Source organism: Melopsittacus undulatus, chromosome 7 (genome assembly GCF_012275295.1).
Source record: "Melopsittacus undulatus isolate bMelUnd1 chromosome 7, bMelUnd1.mat.Z, whole genome shotgun sequence".
Lineage (NCBI taxonomy): Eukaryota > Metazoa > Chordata > Aves > Psittaciformes > Psittaculidae > Melopsittacus > Melopsittacus undulatus.
The window spans coordinates 29,875,466-29,898,028 of NC_047533.1; the positions used below are offsets into that span (position 1 = coordinate 29,875,466).

Consider the following 22,563-nt stretch of genomic DNA (forward strand, 5'->3'; position numbering starts at 1 on the left):
TACTTACAGTTCAATACATATTCAGAGCTTTGAAGGAGTTTAGCCTAGATGTTAAGTGTAGTGCCAAAACTGTGTTCAGGATAAATAAATCCAAATGTTAAGCTGATATGCACTGAATAATAGAGCAAAAATATATGAACTCTGCACAAAAAAATATTCCAAACATAAAAGAGTATATCCCACTTATACAAAGGACATGTGAGACAATGGAAAACAACATAAAATATGAAAAAGATTAGCATATAGCTTAACTTGTTTTCCAGATTAATTACATTGATAGAAAAGTTCAATAAACTGAAGGTGCACATTCCACAGAAGTTTATACTAAAGAATTTTATTTACATTTAAAAATTGATATAACTTGTCATATTTCACAACATGATAATACATTATTTGCTTCTAAAAGGGAATAATACACCATTTAGAAATTTTTCTTTGGAATGTAAATACTTTGTCATTGCAGTAGTCTAAACCGAAGTGATACTTGTTAGGCAAACTCTATAAAGTGTTTAATTTAGTTAAATGTTTGCTTCTTAGGTTTCCTAAAAATAGATAGGAAAATTGCCTAAATCAACTGAAATTATACTGTTCTGTAAAACGTGAGAAAATGTGATTTAAATGTATTTTTCCCTTTCAGTTCTCAGAAACATGTGGCCATTAATAAAGTCTTAAAAAGTACATAATGTACAATAGTTAAACAAAAAGATAAACCCCACATTATATTAAAGACATGCAAGATTTTGGAAACTGGAGGTAAATAAACAAATCATTTTAGGAAGCAGCTCCAGGAATCTGGTTAATCGTGGTGACTTGCTCACAAAGATGTGCTAACATGCATGAGAAGAGGCATTTATTATCACAGCACTGTAGAAAATACTGGTACGGTGTCCTAGACTTTCCCAAACAAAAATGGAAGTGCCAGTAGTTTAATATCGGCATTTTAGTAGTCTACTGTAGTCCAGCAGTTTATGCTAGGAAACTTGAAGAGGTGGCAATAGTCATCACAGAGATTAAATAAAACTTGCACTGCATATGATCTAATTTATAAGTAGAAATATAAACTATTTCTACATATGGTGATATAAGACTCATCCTGGCTCTAAAACTGTGAAATGTGATATGGGTAGACATAAATGTATTATGTGCTTGAAAAAACTTAATGCAAACGAATGTTTGCACCAGTCCAGTTCTTTAGCTGGTGGATCTACCTTTCATAACACAGAAGCCTGTTCACTTCTATTTTTTATATATATATATATACTTTTCTTCACTGCTGTGGAATGAATCACAGTAGAAGTCAGTCTTGCTCAGGGATGCTGGGGGGAAAGGGAGGATGTGGGGATGGAAGATGGATAAGGGAAGAGGAAGAGAAATAAGAAAATACCTTACAGTCTAGACTCTTGCTTGAAAAAACAAAACAAAAGAACAGCAAATACCCTCAAAACAAAAAAAACCAAAAACCCAAACCCCAACCTATAGACTATCCTACAGACTGTACTCAATTTTCTACCTCTCGTTCCAGCATTTTTTAATTTATACTGCTTTAGACTGACGAAAGCCTCAGTGACTCCCTTATTCTTTCAGGATTGTCCTTTCTGTCTTCCATGCAGCTTCTATAGCCTAAAGGTTCCACAGCTGTGCCTCTCATCACGGCCAGAGTAGCAACAGAGTTTTCTGATATTATCTGTACTATATTTCTTATGAATAGTACATTTCTTATCTTGGAAATAATTTCTGAATCAACTGTACCCTGAAGCTTTTCCTCTACTTCCTGCACTTTGGGCATAATATATATGACAAGGCCAGAGAGCTGAAGAGAAATTTTAGCACAAAATTATTCTCTTTCCCTTTGAACTGTAAATCTCTTCTAATACCACTCTCTGATTCTTTTTTCCCCATGCCTTTATTCTCTCTCCATGCTCATTCTCTATTTAATGTTTTGGTTGTATGCTCTCTTTCTCTACCTGCATTTCAAGCCACCATAGCAAGTAACAATTATTTTGAATGGTAACCCACTCCCTGCAGCAATGAGTAAGGTCAACTTCAGTACCTGCCATCTGATTTTTCTCTCCCCTTTACACATAAAAATAGGGATTACAGTAAGTCTAAAGGTAGACTGCTCAACAAAAATCAATTCTAAACCCCAGTGGTGAAGCTCCATGTCCTTAATTTAAGTTTCCTGTGGAGGAGGGACGGGAAGCAGCATGGTCAGCAGAGTCTCTTTAAAAGTGACTGGGAAGGTCAAAAATATCTATTGCTTCCAGAAGCAGTGCAGCTTGCCCACTGTGAGGATAATACAGCCAAAGTATGAAAAGGCACTGGCAGCACATTTATTTTTTTTCTTTTAACCATTTTCTTTTATGACTCATTTTGGACATTTTGCAATTTGTTAATTTGGTTTTGACAAATGAGTGAAGATTGCACAATCATTTAGAGCTCTCCTTGTGTGGGAGTCAAAGTGGTACATGTAGCTAGAAGTAGGAACAATTTTCAAAGGGAAAATTATACTGCTAATGATGCATTTTAGAAAAACAGTTTAAAAAGTCATGGACCAAACCACAGGTTTTTTGCACAAACTTTTAATGAACATTTAAAGCCTAATGAAAGACATAGAATTTGTCAGTGTTACCTGTTGTTTTTACCAGTGATTGAAACCACCCTAGCATACTGGCCTATTTTCAGCTCTTTCTGTCATAAAAAGAGATACACGTGCAGACAGAGAGTTCACGGTCACCTTCATTTTGAGAAGTGAAAAATTTATAGCTAGATTACTGCTTTTCTCCTTTACAAGGGTGTTTTTAACAAGAATCAGGAAAAGTAAGGAAAAAGAAAGTAACTTGGATATAAAGACACAAAAATTATTAATCTCTACCTGACTTTCCATCCATTTCTTTGAGTTACTATTAGGCCTAGGGAGAAATCTAGTGACTGTTTTGCACTTAGAAAAAAAAATTAAAAATTCAGCATTCAACTATATTTCTATTGTGCACTGTTGCCACATGGCTGATTTGGATTTACTGCCTGTGCACCACTGTCCTACCCATTCTGGTGCAGACTGAAAAAAACACTGCCTTTCTGTCTCTCCAAGGTTATCGTAATGCTGTGCCTTATTCACCCTGGGGAGCATGGATCTCAAAAGCATCCTGACTGTTGTCTTCACACCAAACTACTGTAGGAGATCCTCTCCACATGAGTAAATGGCCTTTTGTTCAGTTTCACTGTAGTGTGGCAGATACTATCATAGTTGCTTCTTCCGTTACTACAAAGATACTTTTATTGCCTTTATCATCTGAGGCTCCCAATCACACAACAATCACACAAATAAAAAAAGGCATGTCATTGTAAAAGAAATCAGACTCTTAATTTACCTAGGATGAATGCCACCCATGAGCTATGGAAACAATATTTTGTTACTGGTAGGATTTTTTAATAGTAAGATTTATACTAGTTAACATTTTAGGTATTTTTTTTCCTCTTAAATTTGTAAAACAAATAAATACACTAGTAAAGAAGGACAAATAATAAGCTCAGTGATTATTTTGTATTTTCAAAAAAAATAAAACTGATAGAATAGTTTGCATATTTATTTTAAGATACTTTAAATGCATTCACTGAATAATGAAACTTATGAAAAATTAAAAATTATTAAGAATTTTATACTCCAAAAACTTTTACTGCTCATTCTGACCTCACTTGGAGTACTGTGTCCAGTTCTGGTACCCTCAACATAAAAAGGACACGGAACTGTTAGAACAAGTCCAGAGGAGACCATGAGGATGATCAGGGGACTGGAGCACCTCCCATATGAAGACAGGCTGAGAAAGTTGGGGCTGTTCAGCCTGGAGAAGAGAAGGCTGTGTGGAGACCTCATAGCAGCCTTCCAGTATCTGAAGGGGGCCTACAGGGATGGTGGTGAGAGACTATTCATTAGGGACTACAGTGATAGGACAAGAGGTAATGGGTTGAAACTTAAAGAGGGGAGGTTTAGATTGGATCTAAGGAAGAAATTCTTTACTGTTAGGGTGGTGAGGCACTGGAATGGGTTGCCCAGGGAAACTATGAACGCTCCATCCCTGGCAGTGTTCAAGACCAGGTTGGATGAAGCCTTGGGTGATATGGTTTAGTGTGAGGTGTCTCTGCCCATGGCAGGGGGGTTGGAACTGGATGATCTTAAGGTCCTTTCCAACCCTAACTATTCTATGATTCTATGATTCTAGCACATCAGACTAAAATCAGTATTTACCTGTGTTTTCCTTCTCATATAACTTCTGTTTTAACAAAGGAAATAATCTTCCTCTTCGGTAGGAACTTCCCCTTTTATACCACTCCAGTTACATGCGAAGGAGCCTTATAAAGAGATAGCTAAATTCTTTCCATTGTCTATTCTTTTATTATTTGCGAAGAAATAAGGATATGAGCGCCAACTGAAAAACCTGCTGAAGAGGCAAAAGTGGGTAGGATTTAAGGGGGAGGATTTTACTTTCACTTACTGCTGTAGTGTTTGGGATAGGAAAACAGTAAACATAAAATGATCGTTTTTTGAGTAATTTTGAAAAAATATAATTACAAATAGGTTACTGTGCTAGAATGAAGATTTCTCAGTGGGAAGAATTACTGTATTCCACCTCCCAAAATACCATAAAGCACAGAAAACAAAATGTCTTGCTTCAAGGAATGTCCCTCTAATGCTGGAGTCCATTCTTCACTGTGCTCTACATGCTGCTGGAAGCTGAACTCCCTCACAGGTCTCACAAACAAGGAGGTATATATGTGATTAAAAGGCACCTTTAGTTCTCAGGTCAAGTCATGCATTAAATGAACTTGATTAAGCCAAATGACAAGTTTTCTTTAATATAAATTACTCTCAGTGCTTTAACATATCATTATTTGAAACACTGGAAGAGCTGGGTACTCCTTAGAATGGACAACTGCCCTTAAAGATTAAAATTTTCCCAAAACTGAAGGAAACTTCCTAATTTCATTTATTTTTTTTCTTAGATAAGTAGGCTAAGCTTAACTGTGGTTAATAGACTGTAATCGTGCCAGACATACAATATATGCTTTTACCTTGGTTCTCCTGAAACTTCCTGGTCCTGGCCTGTATAAGAGCATACAAGAGATCAAATAATGCTTTCAAATTCAAACAACATATTCTGAAGATCAGTTAAAAGTTTCAGAGGAGACCCTGTATTACACAGAAAGTTTGCATTAAATTCTAGTCTCAGTATGGACTGTACTGAAACAACACAACGTTTATGCTGGACTTTTTTCACTATATCTTTTACTGTCATGAGGTTTTCCCAGATTGGACTAAACCAAGACTGAATAAAATGGACAAGAGTAAATTTTTCACTTTATTAGCTATTGCGTTTTAGTCACTTGAGACTTAGCAGGACCTACTGTTGCTTTTGTACATAAATTACAATCTTTTTGACATTACACAGATAGCTACTGTCTGGCTACTGTGGATATTGCTGAAATTGTAGCATGGCGTCAAGGAGCTCAGTGCAAAAAAGACACCCAAATGCTCACTTTGCATTTTGACAGAGTTCTGTGCAAAGCTATGTTGTTAGCAGAACTGACACTACCCAATTTAAACATAGAGAAGATTTGTTTACATTGACGGCATCCCTGCAAGACCTTTTACATGACTCTGTAATTGTCAAGTGGCTTGTGTACTGCTGCAGTTTAAACATAGACAGTTTAGCTTCTTCTGGCAAGGTACAAAGGAACTTGAGTAGTGTAATAAGCTTTTACAGTAGATGAGATGCAGCACTGCAATTTTAACTTTACTGATGCTGACATAGAAATAATTTTTTTTTAAATTGGATTTTCTAAACATAGGTATTGCATTCAAATGCAGTGTATGTTGTTTTCAAAACCATTTTTGAAATAAAACGCTGGTATACTGTATGTGAGGACAACAAAATGAAAAACAAATTAAAGCTGTTTCCATACAGCAAATGTAGACCAAAGTAAGGAAAGCAATCACACTAACAAAAAAAATATATCAAACAAAAATACAGAAAAAACCTAAACATTTCTTATCAAATATCCTACATCTTTCTCTCACCCTTAATTATTCTTGAAATGAGTTCTGATATGTTTCCTATTGTATGTATCACATTTATTTATGATTATATAGTAGCATCAGAAAAAAATGCTAAGACCAAATGAAAGTACAGAAAAGATTTCAAACTGACTGTGACTCTGTGTTAATTACATGCTGTAAAAATTCTAGCTTTCCAAGAGAAAGCAATTTCCAACTTCCAAAACCTTGCTATTATTTTCATAAAATGAAAAATACAAGGAAAATGAAATAAGAAATCTGAAAGTTCCAGTATACTACTTTTGATTAACATTATCTACAATTATAAGACAGTTCATTAAATAGAAAAAAGATATTTTTTTACATAAAGCAAGACAGTACAAAAGCACAGCTTTTGTAATTTTGGTAATATTGCAGTTTTACAAACATATTGCATAGTATGTGTAAGAAAATAGTTCCCATCTTTTTTGTATATCTATATACACAAGAAAATCATTAACATGGAGGTTACAAAGCAAAAATGGTTAGCAGACCTTTACTGAGTACTGATTGAAACAATATAACACTCAATCTTTAATCGAACTTACATGTGCATTACAATGAATCAACTGATAACAATTAATAATGTTTATGGTGTTTTGGGCTTTTTTAGATTTTTTTTTAAATTTTATTTAGACAATGATTTAGAATCTAAAACAAAAATCCCCAAACATAAAAAAGCCACCATGGTGTTAGCAACTGAATATCTTAGAATATCCTTCATTACATCCTTCTAGATATTTATGGCTATATCTTCAGTCCTGACCTACTAGCCCTCTGCATCTAGAATGGTTTGAAGTGAATTCTGTTATCCAGTCAAGCCACTGTTTTGCAAGAAAAACAGCATAACTTCAGCTGAAACAAGCAATGTCTGGGCTTGTTTTGGAATACATACTCTTTCACTTCCTTAGGAACACCAAAGATGCTTGTATGCGTGAAAAGTAATGTAAATGCACCACCTAACAAAAAATTAAAATCCTGGAAACAAGTGAACAATCTACAGCTCAAAATGCTGCACAAATCTAAACTATGTTACAATTTCATGTTGTAATTACAACTTGTCATCTTTTCATTCCAACAGAATTAGTAGAAGCAGCAGTGTTATAGTGTTAGAAGTGTCAGTCTTTGGTCTTATCACTTAATCAATGAATGAACTGAAATACAAAACCATACAGCTAACAGTGCTCAAAGGTTGGCTGACGCTTTTATTTTTCTTTTTTCTTTTTTTTTTAACAAGAAAGAGACAGTATCCTGTAATATTATGACACATGTTTTTACAGAAGATAAACCTACTGTATTAAATACATGTAGCTAATAAGGTCTTTCCATATATTTCACTGTTGTTATAAGGATACCACTGAAGAAGTTAAACAGCTGCATTACCATCTTAGAGGTTTCCATACAAACATTCTAGTACAAAAAGAAGCTTTGATACACGTATTCATATACTATAAAAAACCTCAGAGTAATATTTTAGATGCCTTTTTTTTAATTAGTGCTTAAGAATAGCCTAAGATATTTTTTTTTCCCCTACAATTGTCACAACAGAGTGATTTCTTAGTGGGAAACTCCTGCCTTAACCAGAATAAGTGACATCTCTTTTCTAAAATACACAATCAAAATATTCAGTCAGATAAACACTCTACCTAGAGAAGCATTCACTGGGGCTTAACCATAACCTGTCATATATAAATGGCCAACAAAGGCTGAAGTAATTTGGAGACAGGGCCTGGAATCTATGAGGAAGGTGAGAAAAAGAATCTGAAAATGCAAATGTCTTGTGGCTTTGTAAAAAATTACCTCAGCGTTATAAAACCATCACTGAAAAAGCACAGCTATGGCTCCATGCTTAAATATATTTGCGCTAAGATCTTCTAGTTTCCTTCCATCTGAAATGAGACTGTGGAATTATGTCATATTTTGTCATATTTCGGGGGCATACTGTAAGTGGAAGAACTCTGCTATTGAGGTTTTCTCTATTGCCAGCTCTGAACATTCAAAACCACTGGGCCTGTTTCTCCTTCCACTCAGGAATAATTCTGCTTACAGATAACTAGTGCTTTAATATTTTTAGTTCTCTAAATGCATTGAAACCACGTTTCCAGTACTCTCTGAAATCATGTGGGCTAGAAATATTCTTTAAAATAAAACCTGAGATTTTCCCTTTCTTACAGTTTGCAGTGGATTTAAAGTAAAACATCAATATTATGATATTCACCAGAATATTATGAGACATTATGAGAACTCATTATGCTATTTTGTAGGTTGATGAAGCCCTCAAATGCTTTCTACCTTAGAATGAAGGGACTCCAAGCAAGAAAATCCTGATGGTGCAGAGCTGTGTGGGACTTACTGGCTTGGTTTTGTTGAGTCTACTGTGCCACCCACACCTCTGCCCTTACTTTTCTTCATACAAAGTGGTAAATTATTCCAGCCTTTCTTTTAAAATTAATCTAGTAACAAAAGATATTTTTCCCTACCTGCCTAAGTTTGTGTAAAATTTGTAAAGGTTGTGTCTTTTCTTCCAGAGGGCAAAAACCTTTTTCATACGTAGTACAGGTGAGTAATCACACAATGTAATGAGCAAACAAATATGGAATTCTCAGCGGAAAATTTGACAAAGTATCAGCAAGCCATCCTGTGGGTTTATTTGAGGAAAGAAAAACATCCTAGTCCACTGTGTGCAATTCATAAGAAGCCACAATTTATTCACCAAATAGATTAGTCACTATAATCTGCTAATCTTTTAGGCTGCCAGTGTATGCTGATGTGCACAGAAATGAATACATATAGATGTGTCCTCATACAGATCTATATGCTTTTCTTCCTGAATACTATTTGTATATTCTATTCATATTCTATTCATTGTGTGCATTAGAAAAAGACATCTGTTTCCCTACAGTTTTGAGGGTATATTTCACAGCCCCACTTTCTAATGTTTTATTATCAGTTTCTTTGTCACATGTATCTCTTTTTGTCCCTCCTACTAAAAATCTTCAGGCTTTTAATCTATTTTCTAATATATTTTCTTTCCAAGTAGAAGAATAAAATTCTCAATGAAATAACAAATCAGCTCTTAAGAGCCTTATTTTAAAGAGATACAATAACAAATTAAAAATCTTCATTTAACTGGTAGAAACAGTAAATCCAGAGTTCTTTCTGTGGGGGGAAATTCACACCTCTGAAGAGGGCCAATGGAAAGGGAAGCACCAGTCAAGCCATGGACACATCTTGTGCTGGACCTCTGCATAGGAGTGAATTTCACCTGAAGTGAAAACAAAATCAACCTTATTAGGTGGTAATGAAATGCAAAAGTAATCACAGTATTAGTTTGCTCATTTTCATATTATTCCCTAAGATAAAAATAACCAAAAAAAAACCTGTATAGAAATACCCTTACACTGCCTGCCCTGACTTTAGAGTTACCTTGCAAAAGTCATCATTGCGTTGGTGGTCTTACAATCTGAGGCCACTAAAGTTTCATGATAGGTGATGTAGTTTGAAGGACAGAATTAAAAAGCACACTTACCTCATGTAATCAAGCCATCTTCCACAATAGGAAACATTTTTATACTGTTTTACATTCCTGGGTTCTGCAAGTTTCAAGATACTCTTGTTAATCAATGTTATGATAAATTTCCTAGCAGCATACCAAAGCATTTTTTTATAAAATTTCAATTACCAACTAAGCCAAACAAGTATGAACATTGATACAAGAAAGAAATCCCACATGCCAAAGAAGAAAGCCAGTAGTGAAATCTGAGTGCAAGCGGGGCTGCATAATTTAAACACAGACCTGATAATGCAATATCAATGTACTTTTTAATACTGAATGTCATTTAATGTGTGGTTTTATATATATTACTATTACTTTGAAAACCTTAGCAGCAGATGGTAAACAAAACAGAATAATAAATGGGAATGTCATCTCAGTTGTTAGTGCACTGCTTCTTAGCATTACACATTACATTAATACTAAGGTTTGTACTGTGTTCAAATGGCAGCAGTTAGGTGTAGCTAGAATATTTTTCTCTTGGTTTTGCATTTGCCAATTATAAATACCTTGTGAAGAGTAATACACTGTTCAACAAACATACCATCAGTATTTCTGTCTTTGCCCTGTTGTTCTTTTCCAGAAACTGTAAGTTCTACTTAAAGCAATCGCTTCACATGCAGTAGCCAACACAAATACTATATAAGGCCATTCAGATCTGACAAAAAATAGCAGATGTCTTTTTAACTTTGAAAGGTAATATTGCTGAACACGTCCCAAATGTACCTAGTGTACAAAACCCTAGAAAAAGAATAAGAACACACTTTTAAAGAAAGCAAACTCAGGGAGGGATTCTGTCTCTTTTTGTGTTAAAAACCATTTACTGAATTTAATTGTTTAGTAAAGCAAGCATCACACAATGCTTTAAAATTGTAAAATTCAGGGATAAAAATTTACATCCAAAAAGATGAATGGAAAATTGTGCTTTCAGACAGTAAAGTTATCATACAGGGGGAACCAATTCATCTCACCATCAGATTCTGGGCAAATTTGTTTATGTATCGTATATATATATATATGTGCAGTTCATATCCAGGTCCTGCAAAAATCTAAAACTATGATGTGCTTCACTTCATGTAGCAAAGGCACCTGTGTTATTCTCCCTTTTGGAAAAAAGGTGATACTATGTTCCAGGTTTCCTGATGAGGAATACATTGATTTCTGAATATCTCACTCCCATCTCTACGTTGAGTGGCAACACAAACCACAAGAGAAGGCAGCGCTGCATTCCTGCTTACACTGGAAGAAGTTGCTCTGCAGGCCGTTTGAAGCGTCAAACTTGTCACAAGGGAAACCGAGCAGAACTGTGAAGCAGAGGGATAGTAACAAAAGGCTATTCTGGTGTGAGGATAAATTGGAGTCATTCTAGCTCCACAAGCAGATGTTGCTACTGGATTGACATGTGGAGCTTGCTCCTGCTGGGGACAGGTAAAGTTTACCATTGGGACAGACGCATAGCTCATAGATAGTCTGGCGAGGAGCTGCAGAGCTGGGTGAGGAGGAGGAGGAAGAAAACGAGCCCACTGGTAGATTTCCCAGGCGGATTGTATCTGCGTTTAAAAATATCTACAAGAGGAGGGAAAAAGCAAGTAAGTAAATTTTTTTTAGCACTATGACATTTAAAAGAAGAGTTTTGATGCAGTCATGAGTATTTTAGAAATACTTAAAAAGTCACATAGAAATATTTTACTAGAAGTATTAGAAAGATTATTACAAATATTGGAAAAATATTTTTAGAAATAAAAAGTTGTCAACATTTCTTATTTTTCAGCTCTGTGTAGTTGTATCCCAACTACTACTCATTACTACAGTACATGCAATTGCTTCACCCAATAATTTATTCAGATACAAGAAGCATCATACAAAAAAGTTATGACAATATACTTCATAGAAACATAGAATCGTCTGGGTTGGAAGAGACATTAAAGATCATCTAGTTCCAAACCCATGGACAGGCACACCTTCCACTAGACCAGGTTGCTCAAAGCCCCATCCAGGGATGGGCCTGCCACAACTCCTCTGAGCAATCTGCTCTAGCGTCTCATCACCCCCACAGTATCTTTTTCCTAATATCTAATCTAAATCTACCCTCTTTCAATCGGAAGCTGTTACCCCGTGCTGTCACTACATGCCCTTGTAAAAACATCCCTCTCTTGCTGAGGTTGAATTTTCATTTGTACATTTTAAGATTACAATTTATTCACTCATGGCAATAGCATACCCTTGCTCTGGAAGAATTTGTATTTTAGTAAGTGTAAAGTGGTATGAAAGCACATTCCCCAGTGTGCTCTTGTAAGCAGCTGGAAATATGTGCTGAACTGTGCTAAAGTGTAGGGGCTTAACAACAGCTACAGCCAGAGAATAATTAAGTAAGGGTACAGAGTCATATGCACAAAATAAAAAGCTTACTTGACCTAAATTAAGAGAAGAAAATATTTCAGGTTAAAGTCTCATTAAGAAGGGCATCAAGCTATTCCCATTTGTTTCTGAATGCTGAATATGATTAAAAAATATTGTGTGGGGTTTTTTAAATCTCCTTCCATTGGAAATAACATAAGTCAATATGAAACTGTACATATTGGTAATGTTCATGAATCTGTACTGAGTTCTGTAATATTTACACTATGCTACATTTTTTGAGGTGTTCAATAAACAATGACATGAAATTTGTAACTAAAGCAGGAAACCTTCATGTCTTCCACTGGCACAAACACATGAGTCTCCGTCTGCTTAGAATTTACTTTTTATTTATGGAAGGAATAAATAAGAGACAAAGTAAGACATTTATTACCTCAAGTGCAGACTAGAAACTTCTAGCAGACAGGTAACAAATCAAAATGCCTTTAAGCCCTGCAGATAACAGTGTGAAGCTGAGGAAAGGGTGAGTTCCTTAAATACTTGTTAGTGTTATTTCATAAGGTATTGAAAATCAAGAAAGCCAGCTTGACACCATTTTATCACAGTGTTGGCAGTACACGTAAAGAACCTGTGGAGATATGGCAAGTATTGCATTTTTCTACATGAGACAAGTATTATTGTATGATAAAATCATCAGTGTATGGTAGAAAAGCAGCAAAGAAGCACAACTCAGCTTCTGCTGGAGAGAACTGAAAGAGAGCAAGCTGGGGAAAAAATTAAGGCTGCTGAAAACACTCCCATACAAGGATTGATGCACTGTCATGCTACCATTCACAGCATAAGCATTGTACATGACTGAGATCATCAAAGGAGATACAGGCTTAAAGCAATACCAAACAATACAACACCCCCCATCACTGTGAGTTCTCCAGCTCCAGAGTATGACACTGTAATAGGTGGAAACTTATATTAAAGGGGTACAAAGGGAAAATCTCAGAGGCACAGGTGATAGCTTCATGACACAGTGCCAGTTTAATTCACATCCTGACTGATAGACAAATTGATTACAAAACTGAAATGCAGCAAATTATCTTCTTTTCTGTAATTTACATGACAAAGGAAAGATTCATTTACACACACATACACACATTGCTGCTTTATAACTCCAGTATAGACCTGAAATAATTAGGAGTCAAAACCTCTTCAGAAATAATTTAGATGGAAGAAATGCAGACGGTGTTGGGAACAATTTAATAATATTCTGCTAGAATATTAACTGAAAAAGATTATGCATGTAAAAACATTCAGTTCAGCTAGGAATAAATGTGGAAGTAACTATAGCAAGCATAATAATAAAATAAAATAAAATGTGGGGAAAAAAGATTTTTTCCCCACATTTCTAGCAAACTAGAAGCTAGAAATTGGTAAAATGGAAGGAAACAGAACAAAATTGTCCAGTCAGTGCAGTGATGAGTAATAAAAAGTATTCACTTCTCATATAAAGAATAAAAGAAATGTTAACAAGTCCACTATTAATGTAGCAATGGTGGAGTTATCAATAACTTTGCATAAAAATCCAGTGGCATTCAACTGTGTTAAGTTCTATGTAAGTCTACATATATCTTTTTTAATGAATAGTGCTCAGCATAGTTCTGTACCTGGAAAAAGATCAAGTGTTGATATCAGAACATGACTGTGATAAAATATTTTCAATTTTGACAGTTACTCAGCAGAATACTAAATAGGAGCCAGTAATGTCATATACTTGTAATCAGCAGCTCTTAAAAACTTTTACCAAATAGATCTCAAAAAAAAAAAAAATCTAAATAGCCTTTGGGACTTTCAATACTGATTTTAAAATCCTGATAAGGTATCCAAGGAGATAAGACTATATTTATGCTTTTGTTTAAAAAAAAATGGAAGCAGTAGATATTAGAATGTTATATATGTGACAATAAAAGGCTCTTCAGTGTAGAATATCTGCATGTAAGAAAATCCAACTATGACATAAGATTACTTGTAGTTTTGACAGAGTGTGTGAAGGACCATTTTAACAGTTTAGCTACAGAGGTGGTTAGGAAGGATCATGAGAAATCTGTAAATCAAAAACTGAAGGGGTTCTAGAAGACATGTCTTGAATCAAACAAGAATTAGCTCAAAAATAAGAGGGAATATGTGTCAGAGATCAGTCTAGATTAGAATCTCTTGAATATCTTTTTTTTTTTTTTAGGAACTCAATATTTTTATGTTTGTTTACTTGAGAACACTTGCACTTCTGCAGCCCGTCATTGTAGATGTTCTGTAGTGTAGTGCTCTAATGCTATAATCCAGTGATTTTATTCCAGCGTGCATTACAATACAATGTAGCTCAGTTATTTTGCTCATTAAATTAAATGATCTTTATAAGCGTAGCTGTGCATGCTTTGCCACTGGTGCTTTCAAATGTCATGCTGTAATGTAGCTCAATCCAGGTCTTTCTGGTCATAATCCTGAAGGGTAGCTAAGAGGTCCTGTCCCAGCATACATCTCAGAATATCTGGTGGGCAGTGTGGATACCAGGGTATAGTGTCTTGAGAAAAATACAGGTGGTTTCTTGTGAAGGTATATTTGCTGTGATAAGTCTAACAAGCTCTATGTATGCCTTTGCAGAAAATTGGGAAGGCTGAGCAAAATAAATAGACTCCTATAAATCCCTGGGGAAGCCTGAGATGAAGAGGATTAATAAAAATAGCTTAACAACAGCATTAAAGTCTACTCTGTACATATGCTGTCAAGGCTATAAATAAAAGACTAAATTTAGAGATGCACATTGCTATCTATTACTTAAGCAGGTGTCTAACATATTTTCAAGGTAGCCCTAATATGTAAGGAGCTTCAGAGGAACATAGTCAATATTTAAAAATATACCTTCTCCCCTCCTACAATCTGCTAAAACCTGAAATTCATGCCTGGAAAGTCATGTTTAAAGAGAAGGGAAGAAGTGTCAAGACAAAAACTGAACAGTATTATGTTCCCAGGGAATACTGTTGCTAGATGACAGGAGTTACTGGAAGTTCCTATTACACCCAGTCTTTCTCTCACCTTTTGTGTGGTGAAGGGTTCAAGATAAGGCATTATCATATTCATCAAGGCCATGGGACAGTCATGCACTTTCTGAAAATCTCATACCTCAGCAGATAAATAGGCAAGAATAAACCCACAACTTTTATCCATTCTTGAGACATTGTAGGAGCCTGACTGACAATTTACAAAATGGAAAAGGCAGCAACTACTCAGATATGCTATTTCAGAGCAGAGCACTGAGCAGCATCATTCCCTCAAAATACTTAGGGTTTAGATCACTACTTTGTCTTGTGCATCTTAGTGCTGAGAAAAATAAATTAGCCCTATAACAGCTGAAAGTAGAAATGATTTCTGACTAATTAAAGTAGCAAACTAATTCAACCTCTTGGGCATGTGATAGGAATAAAAAAAAATTACTTTTTACACACATTTTTTGCTAACATAGATCTGCAAGTCAACTGTTCAACAGACTATGTTAACCTGCACAGTGAGAGGAAGATAAACCAAAATACAGATTATCTACAAATAACAACTTTCAGTGAGAAAGATATAGGCATGGGGTAAAAGATTAAATATTCCTACAAGCCATTTCATACGAAGATACAAACCTGCCATGTATAAAATTTCTCCACTAGGTCCTCGACTAAGTCTTCTCAAGAGAGGAGATGACAGGCTAAGTTAATAAAGCCAAACGGAAATTAGGAGTTATAAATATTAAAGAATTTTTCTGTATTGTGTATAGTTTGATTACACAGGTAATTCCACAGAGCTGCAAATGCATCTTTCAGGGCTAGTGTAGCTAAGAAATGGCAGAAAACTGAAGGAAATGTCAAAGAAAAGAAGGATAGTTAAAAGGTTGGTGAGAAGACAGTGTAATGACATCTCACTAAATAAACCTTTTGAATTTACTTATGGTCTTCAGAAGTAACCTGAATTATGACAACAGAAGATTTTGGCCAGTCTTTTTGCTCTTTTGCATATGCTATCAGAAGCATGCATACAGAAAGGATTATACAGATTTGGTCATTAGACTCAACTATGTAATTCTCATATGCTGGTACATTGTAACACTCAAGTTGAAGATGGACTATAGGATAAATTGCAGTTCTTTAATTCATTTTTCTTGAATTTGTTCTAACTTTTTTGTTCTAACTCATTTGTTTTAACACATATTTATGTTTCTGTCATTTATTTTAAAACTATTAATCTAAACTAGATTACATTAAATCTGAAAGATAGTTCTGAAAAAAATCATAACAGAAAATTAAAATGCTAAATTGATAACATAAATACTGTAAAATCTGAACTTAAGCTGGCACAGTATCTGGAACCATATCTGTCATAATGATTAACAGTATTGAGGAACAGTTAAACAGTGAAATTAATGTGATGACTGGGATTAAAATATACTTAAATTTCTGAGAAGACCAAAAGATCAGAGCTGCTGGTTTTTGGAGAAACTCAGAAACAGCTCTTCTGTTAATATTACTGACATCCCATCTCTATGCTATGCTTGGAATTGCTGACAACTGAAAGTGATTTGAAAACAAACACATATATATGTAAAATACAACACTGTACATTAGTTGAGTGTACAGTTCCTTCTTGAATTGGAGAAATTATGTTTTGACTCTTCAATACCAAAGTGGTGTTCATGAAAGTCATAATTCATTTTAAGTACACATTTTTGGAAATTCATGTTAAATAAGTAGAAGCATATATTGTAAATTCTGAGTTAAAACCCCAGTGCCATCTAGATTGGTGGCTACAGAAGCAAAACCTTTCTGGTGTGTTTATTCTTTCGGTTAAGGAAAGTATTTTCAGGGAAGATCAAACTGGGGTTGCTGTGAATGTTGACCAGTAGAAGCTTACAAGCTCCAATGCTTATTGAATGCCAGTGGTAGTCTTGTACACAAGAATTTCTAGAAGCATATTCTCCATTATGTTAGAAGTCTTTGCAAATTCAATCAAGGGACAGATGTGAAATCTTTGTGATTTATGTAACCAATCCAGAAAGGGAAATGCATTTGGAATATTGGTACTTATTCTACTGAATACAAAAACTAATTAATTACCATTGAAATCAAACTAGATTAAAATATGATGTTAATGGAAATATATTCTATTCACATTATAAATTATTTATTGTCACTTCTTTTTAACTTTCTAATCAAATGCCAAAAAGCTCTTCAAAATTTGCTCATGAACAAACAGTTCAAAGATGGCTGATGTTAAAACACTGCTTTTATAGTTTGGGAACACTGTATTTTGTTGCAGACTTCTACACTAAAGTGTATCTTGCTGCAAACTAACTTAAACATTAATAACAGTTTTAAGTGAAAATTATATGTTTTGTTAAAAAGTGACATGGTATTCTAATAATTTTAAGTACCTGTCAAAACATCTTAATTGAATTTTTGAAACCAATAATTAAAAAAATACATAAAAATTCCACTTCATTTCTACTAATCTCTTTCCTCCCAGACAACAGTGACAAGTCAACTGGTTAATACCATGAAAAAAGACTATGAAAACAAAATGCAGCACACATTGGTTAGACAATTTTTAGTGAATAAATAGTTGGTGTCTGAGCTTTAGAGCCTGCCATTGCTTTTTTCAGTTCATGCATGTCAAACTTTTTTTTTGCAAACCTTTAATCTCAGCAAGCATAATTCAGATGAATTGAACTAATCTACCAAATGTTGCCTTTGATCAGCCATTCCTCCATAGTGATGGCAAGCAGCTTGCAGAACAAGGTAAATCCATTTCAGTGTATTTAGCTAATTAAAAAAATTCCTCTTTTTCTTTTTTTCTATTTTTCTATTTCAGAACATAAAACCCACCACAAAACACCCACCAAAACCAAAGCTTTAAAAAGGCACTGTTGGTTGGGCTTACAACTGAAGATCATTCCAGTTTTATTAAGTATTAATCTCTGTGTTAAAGACATCTCCTTGGACTTAGAAGGAGAACCAGACAGGATTATAGAACAAATGTTAGCACTATACGCATTTGTTTGCCTCTACAAAATAATCTTGGGTACACACTTCATAAACTGTTGTGCTAAAATGGTATATATAAACTAGGCTCCTTTTCTGCTACACTGATTTTGAATAAACGGTTAAAGATCATTGCTCATTTTTAATTTGACAGCTATAGGCCTTACCAAGGGATCAGGCTCATTATACAGGAAACAACCAAATATAGCCTACAAACGGTGTTATGAAGGCATGCAATTTGACAAGGAAATACAAGGGAACAAAGACAAATAGGAAAAAGGTCAGAAAGGATGACTAATATGAATATAGTTGTAAAATTTAGAAGCTTCTGTGTGCCTTCCCCCTTTTTATTTACTTGGTCTTTGATAGTCAACAGGATGCAATGCAAGTGTAGGCTCTAGCTTCCATAGAAGCTGCTTGTAAAAATACATAGTAGCTGCACAAGACTTGTAAGAGCTGAGACTAGTTAGCAGTCTTCTTCTTCAGAGAGTGATATATTGTCAAAACCATTAAAATTAGTTGTTACATGAATAAGTGGACAATATCAACTAAACAAATCCTTTAAGCTTGTTATATGACAATGTTTCATGTTCAATTCTAACATGTTTTTATGCCTAACAAAATTTAGTACCTACAGAATTTGAAATTGATCTGTACATCTGCATTATGTTTACATGTGAAAGAAGCAGCTGTCAAATAGGAGTCATTGTGTTGAATTTCCAGAGAAGAAATGTTCTTTTTCTTCTTATATGACCAATAAATTAAGCTACTGCCTGAAGCTTCACATTTCATTTTCTTTGTAAATGATTGCTGCTTTAAACCATTGGTTATGGTTTATTTATAGAATAATACAAAGTTCACAATTAAATGCCAAGCTATAATTGAATCAAAGGATTCTGCTGATGCTTCGACTCACAAGGGTACAGTTCAAGAGCTTTATAAAGGGCAGCAGAATCTAAGTCTAAATTAAAGCCCCCAGTATTCAGTCTGCGATCACACATTATAATGTGTAATAGTGGTAAAAGGATTATTATAATACTGCAGTAAATAAAATGTATCAAAGAGCAGAATTCAGAATGCTTGCAGAAGCATTTAGTTTATGATGTAGGAGGCTAGAGATTATACTGCATGAGAAATGAGGCTAGAGGAAAAGTATCTCATAAACACATTCATTTTGTTTGTATTCTGAAGTTATTCTTAAATAAAAGGAAAATTTATGTTTCATATATTAATGCACAGTAAATTCATAATGTTCTGCTACATGGTTATAGCTGATTGCAAATGCTACATAGCTATTTCCTGCCACAATGGATCAATAATTATGCTATAGAAGGAAAATAGTAAGTTTTTGATTTTTTTGAATAAAATTAGAAACATTGAAAAGTTAAATTTAGTTAACTACAACCAGTGTGAGAATAATATTAAAAAACTTGTAATTTTTTTAGTACAAAAAAAAGTTATCACAAAAATGGTTCATAGATCCAATTCACAAAAGTAACATTCTTTATTCTTGAAAGAAACCTGACTGATAAAGCATACATTTTTAGGTCAAAAGGAGGATTAGTTTTTACCTATGTACTTTGTTTTGGTTTGGACAGTGCTTTCATAAAAATGAGTAATGATAAACCCTTTACACTTTTTCCTACACTGTCTGCTAATTTGTGGTGTATCTTTAGCACTGTAAAGCAAGGACACCAATCAATATTTTGTTATGTAGACATTTAATCCATCAGATGTTTACCCCATACCTCACACCAGTCTGTAATTAGTCCAGGAAGTCCCTAATGTGGCCACAGTAGCTTTGCACTATCTGTGATGTTGTGGAAGCTCATCGTATGCCTTCCACAGGGTTTCTGCATTTTCCTCTGACTCTCTTCAGTGTAAGAAATAAAATAGTGGGCTATAAAGACATTGGTCTAATCTTAGGATGGAATTTTTCAGTGGATTTAGAGTACAGTTCTTTACATATCTTCCTGGAATTGCAAGTATTCAAGAGTAAATTAGACACTTTGAACATTGCCAAATGAACGTTTACAGAACAGCTCTTTGGGAAAGAGTGGGGAAAGGTTGGTAGCTTGTTTTCTACCTATCTACCATATAATTGGTTTTCTACCAATCTAACATATAATGTGCAAAATCACATAGGTGCACAGTCTTACTTGACACATAAGGGAATACAGTGATTTTTAATATGAAGTTCAGGAAAGTCTGCCTCACACTGTCATTTTTTTCCCCCTACAAAGCATTTAATACTGAACTACTTTTCAATTCTGAATAATACATATGTAGTCATTATAACTTCTCTTGAGTTCCCATTCTCAAAGTTCAACTGAGGTCATAGCATATTATTTCCAAAACTGTCTTTTAAATAAGTTGTAGTAAGTACTTAAGAAAAATTAGAAGTCATGCAATAAACTCACAGTGTTGATATAAACAAAAAAGGCTGATGAATCTGCAGATTAAATATTTGTACAAAGCACCACAGAGATGCATGATACTAAATCAAGACAAAGATGCAATGTTGCTTCAGGGAGGGCATTGAGAAAAGGTAACAGTCTTTCTTTTGGTTTGGTTTTCTTCTTTTTTATTTTTCATTTGACTATTACTTGACTCTAGCAATATCATTAAGGGAAAGAACAAAGAAATACCTGGCAGGTGGAAAATTTATGTTAATAAATGCAGGAAACATACTAGATTGGGCCAGGTAGGAATTTATGGATGTGAATCGGGAAAGGTTACAACAAGCTGTAGTCCCTGCAATAAATATGTCCACAGAAAGGAGGACATACTCAAAGAGGATTAGATTGTCCTTATTGTTAGCTTGGCAACTTTAGGCAATAGTAACAAAGGCTTCATATTTAGAGAGGTGGTAATTAAACAGGAGAGATTGTGAGAAGAGCTGCTGGTTTTTGGAGAAACTCAGAAACAAGATGGGGCATGTGGGATATAAATATTAGAGGCTCTGAACTAGGAAAATATTCCGCTTTAATTACACAGCATTCATACCTGCATCAATAGAAAAATGTTATCAAAATAGGCCTTTGATGCAGTGTATTGGCCAAAAATGTTCCCATCTGCATTGTGATGCAGAGTGTGTATTGCATGGGATTATCTGATGAAGATGTCAGTGAGGGTTTTGTTTGTTGTTGCTTATTTGAACAGTTTGTAAAGTATCTGGGAACATGTGGTAGAAAATAAAAATTACAAACAGAAAACGCAAAAGACTTCTGGAGAGCTCCATTCCCAAATAGATATTTACAAAAAAATAATTTTTCCAAAAATGCTGTAAACTGGCAAATCCTAAAACAGTGTCAAAATATATCCATTTCTCCAAAGAGTCTAACAGAAATCTGAGAGCCTTTGATACTTTTGCATGACTTTTTTTCATGTTATGTCATTTTAAGGATTGAAGATGGAAAGACTCTCATATCAGAAATCTTTCATGAGTTTTTGCAATACATGGATTGCCAACTAAACCAGTGACTCAATTTAAAATTATTTTCATGGGTTTGCATGGGTTTACACATGAAGAATCCATACAAAATCATTTGATGTCAAGCTGAGCACAGACACAAGACACTGATAAAACAGCACAAAGAACGTATCATTGAAGAACTCTGTTTCTCTTATAGAGAAGGTAACAGTTTCAGGAAATAAAATATTGTAAAGCAAATCATAGAATCATAGAATAGTTAGGGATGGAAAGGACCTTAAGATCATCTAGTTCCAATCCCCTGCCATGGGCAGGGACACCTCACACTAACCATATCACCCAAGGCTTCATCCAACCTGGCCTTGAACACTGCCAGGGATGGAGCATTTATAGCTTCCCCAGGCAACCAATTCCATCGCCTCACCACCCTTACAGTAAAGAATTTCTTCCTTAGATCCAATCTAAACCTCCCCTCTTTAAGTTTCAACCCATTACCTCTTGTCCTATCACTGTAGTCCCTAATGAATAGTCCCTCACCAGCATCCTTATAAGCTGCCTTCAGATACTGGAAAGCTGCTACGAGGTCCCCATGCAGCCTTCTCTTCTCCAGGCTGAACAGCCCCAACTTTCTCAGCCTGTCTTCATACAGGAGGTGCTCCAGTCCCCTGATCACCCTCGTGGCTCTCCTCTGGACTTGTTCCAGCAGTTCCATGTCCTTTTTATATTGAGGACACCAGAACTGCACACAATACTCCAGGTGAGGTATCACAAGAGCAGAGTAGAGGGGCAGGATCACCTCCTTTGATGTGCTGGTCACGCTTCTTTTGAGGCAGACCAGAATATGGTTGACTTTCTGGGCTGTAGACACACACTGAAGCCGGCTCATGTCTATTTTCTCAACGACCAACACCCCAAAGTCCTTCTCCACAGGGCTGCTCTGAATTTCCTTTTTGCCCAACCTGTAGCTGTGCCTGGGATTGCTCCAACCCAGGTGAAGGACCTTACACTTGGCATGGTTAAACTTCATGAGGTTGGCATCAGCCCACCTCACAAGCATGTCAAGGTCCCT

The 22,563-nt window shown here is 35.1% G+C and overlaps 1 protein-coding gene across 2 annotated transcripts in view; it reads right to left on the reverse strand.

The window, feature by feature from the left end:
* Positions 1-11,006: 11,006 nt before the first annotated feature.
* The window catches only part of SGCZ (sarcoglycan zeta), a 207,917-nt gene continuing 196,360 nt past the window's right edge, over positions 11,007-22,563 (reverse strand). For both annotated transcript variants that reach the window (XM_034064861.1, XM_005149070.3), the window contains one exon: positions 11,007-11,207. In XM_034064861.1, coding sequence (XP_033920752.1) covers positions 11,007-11,207 — 201 coding nt within the window. The remainder of the gene's footprint in view (positions 11,208-22,563) is intronic.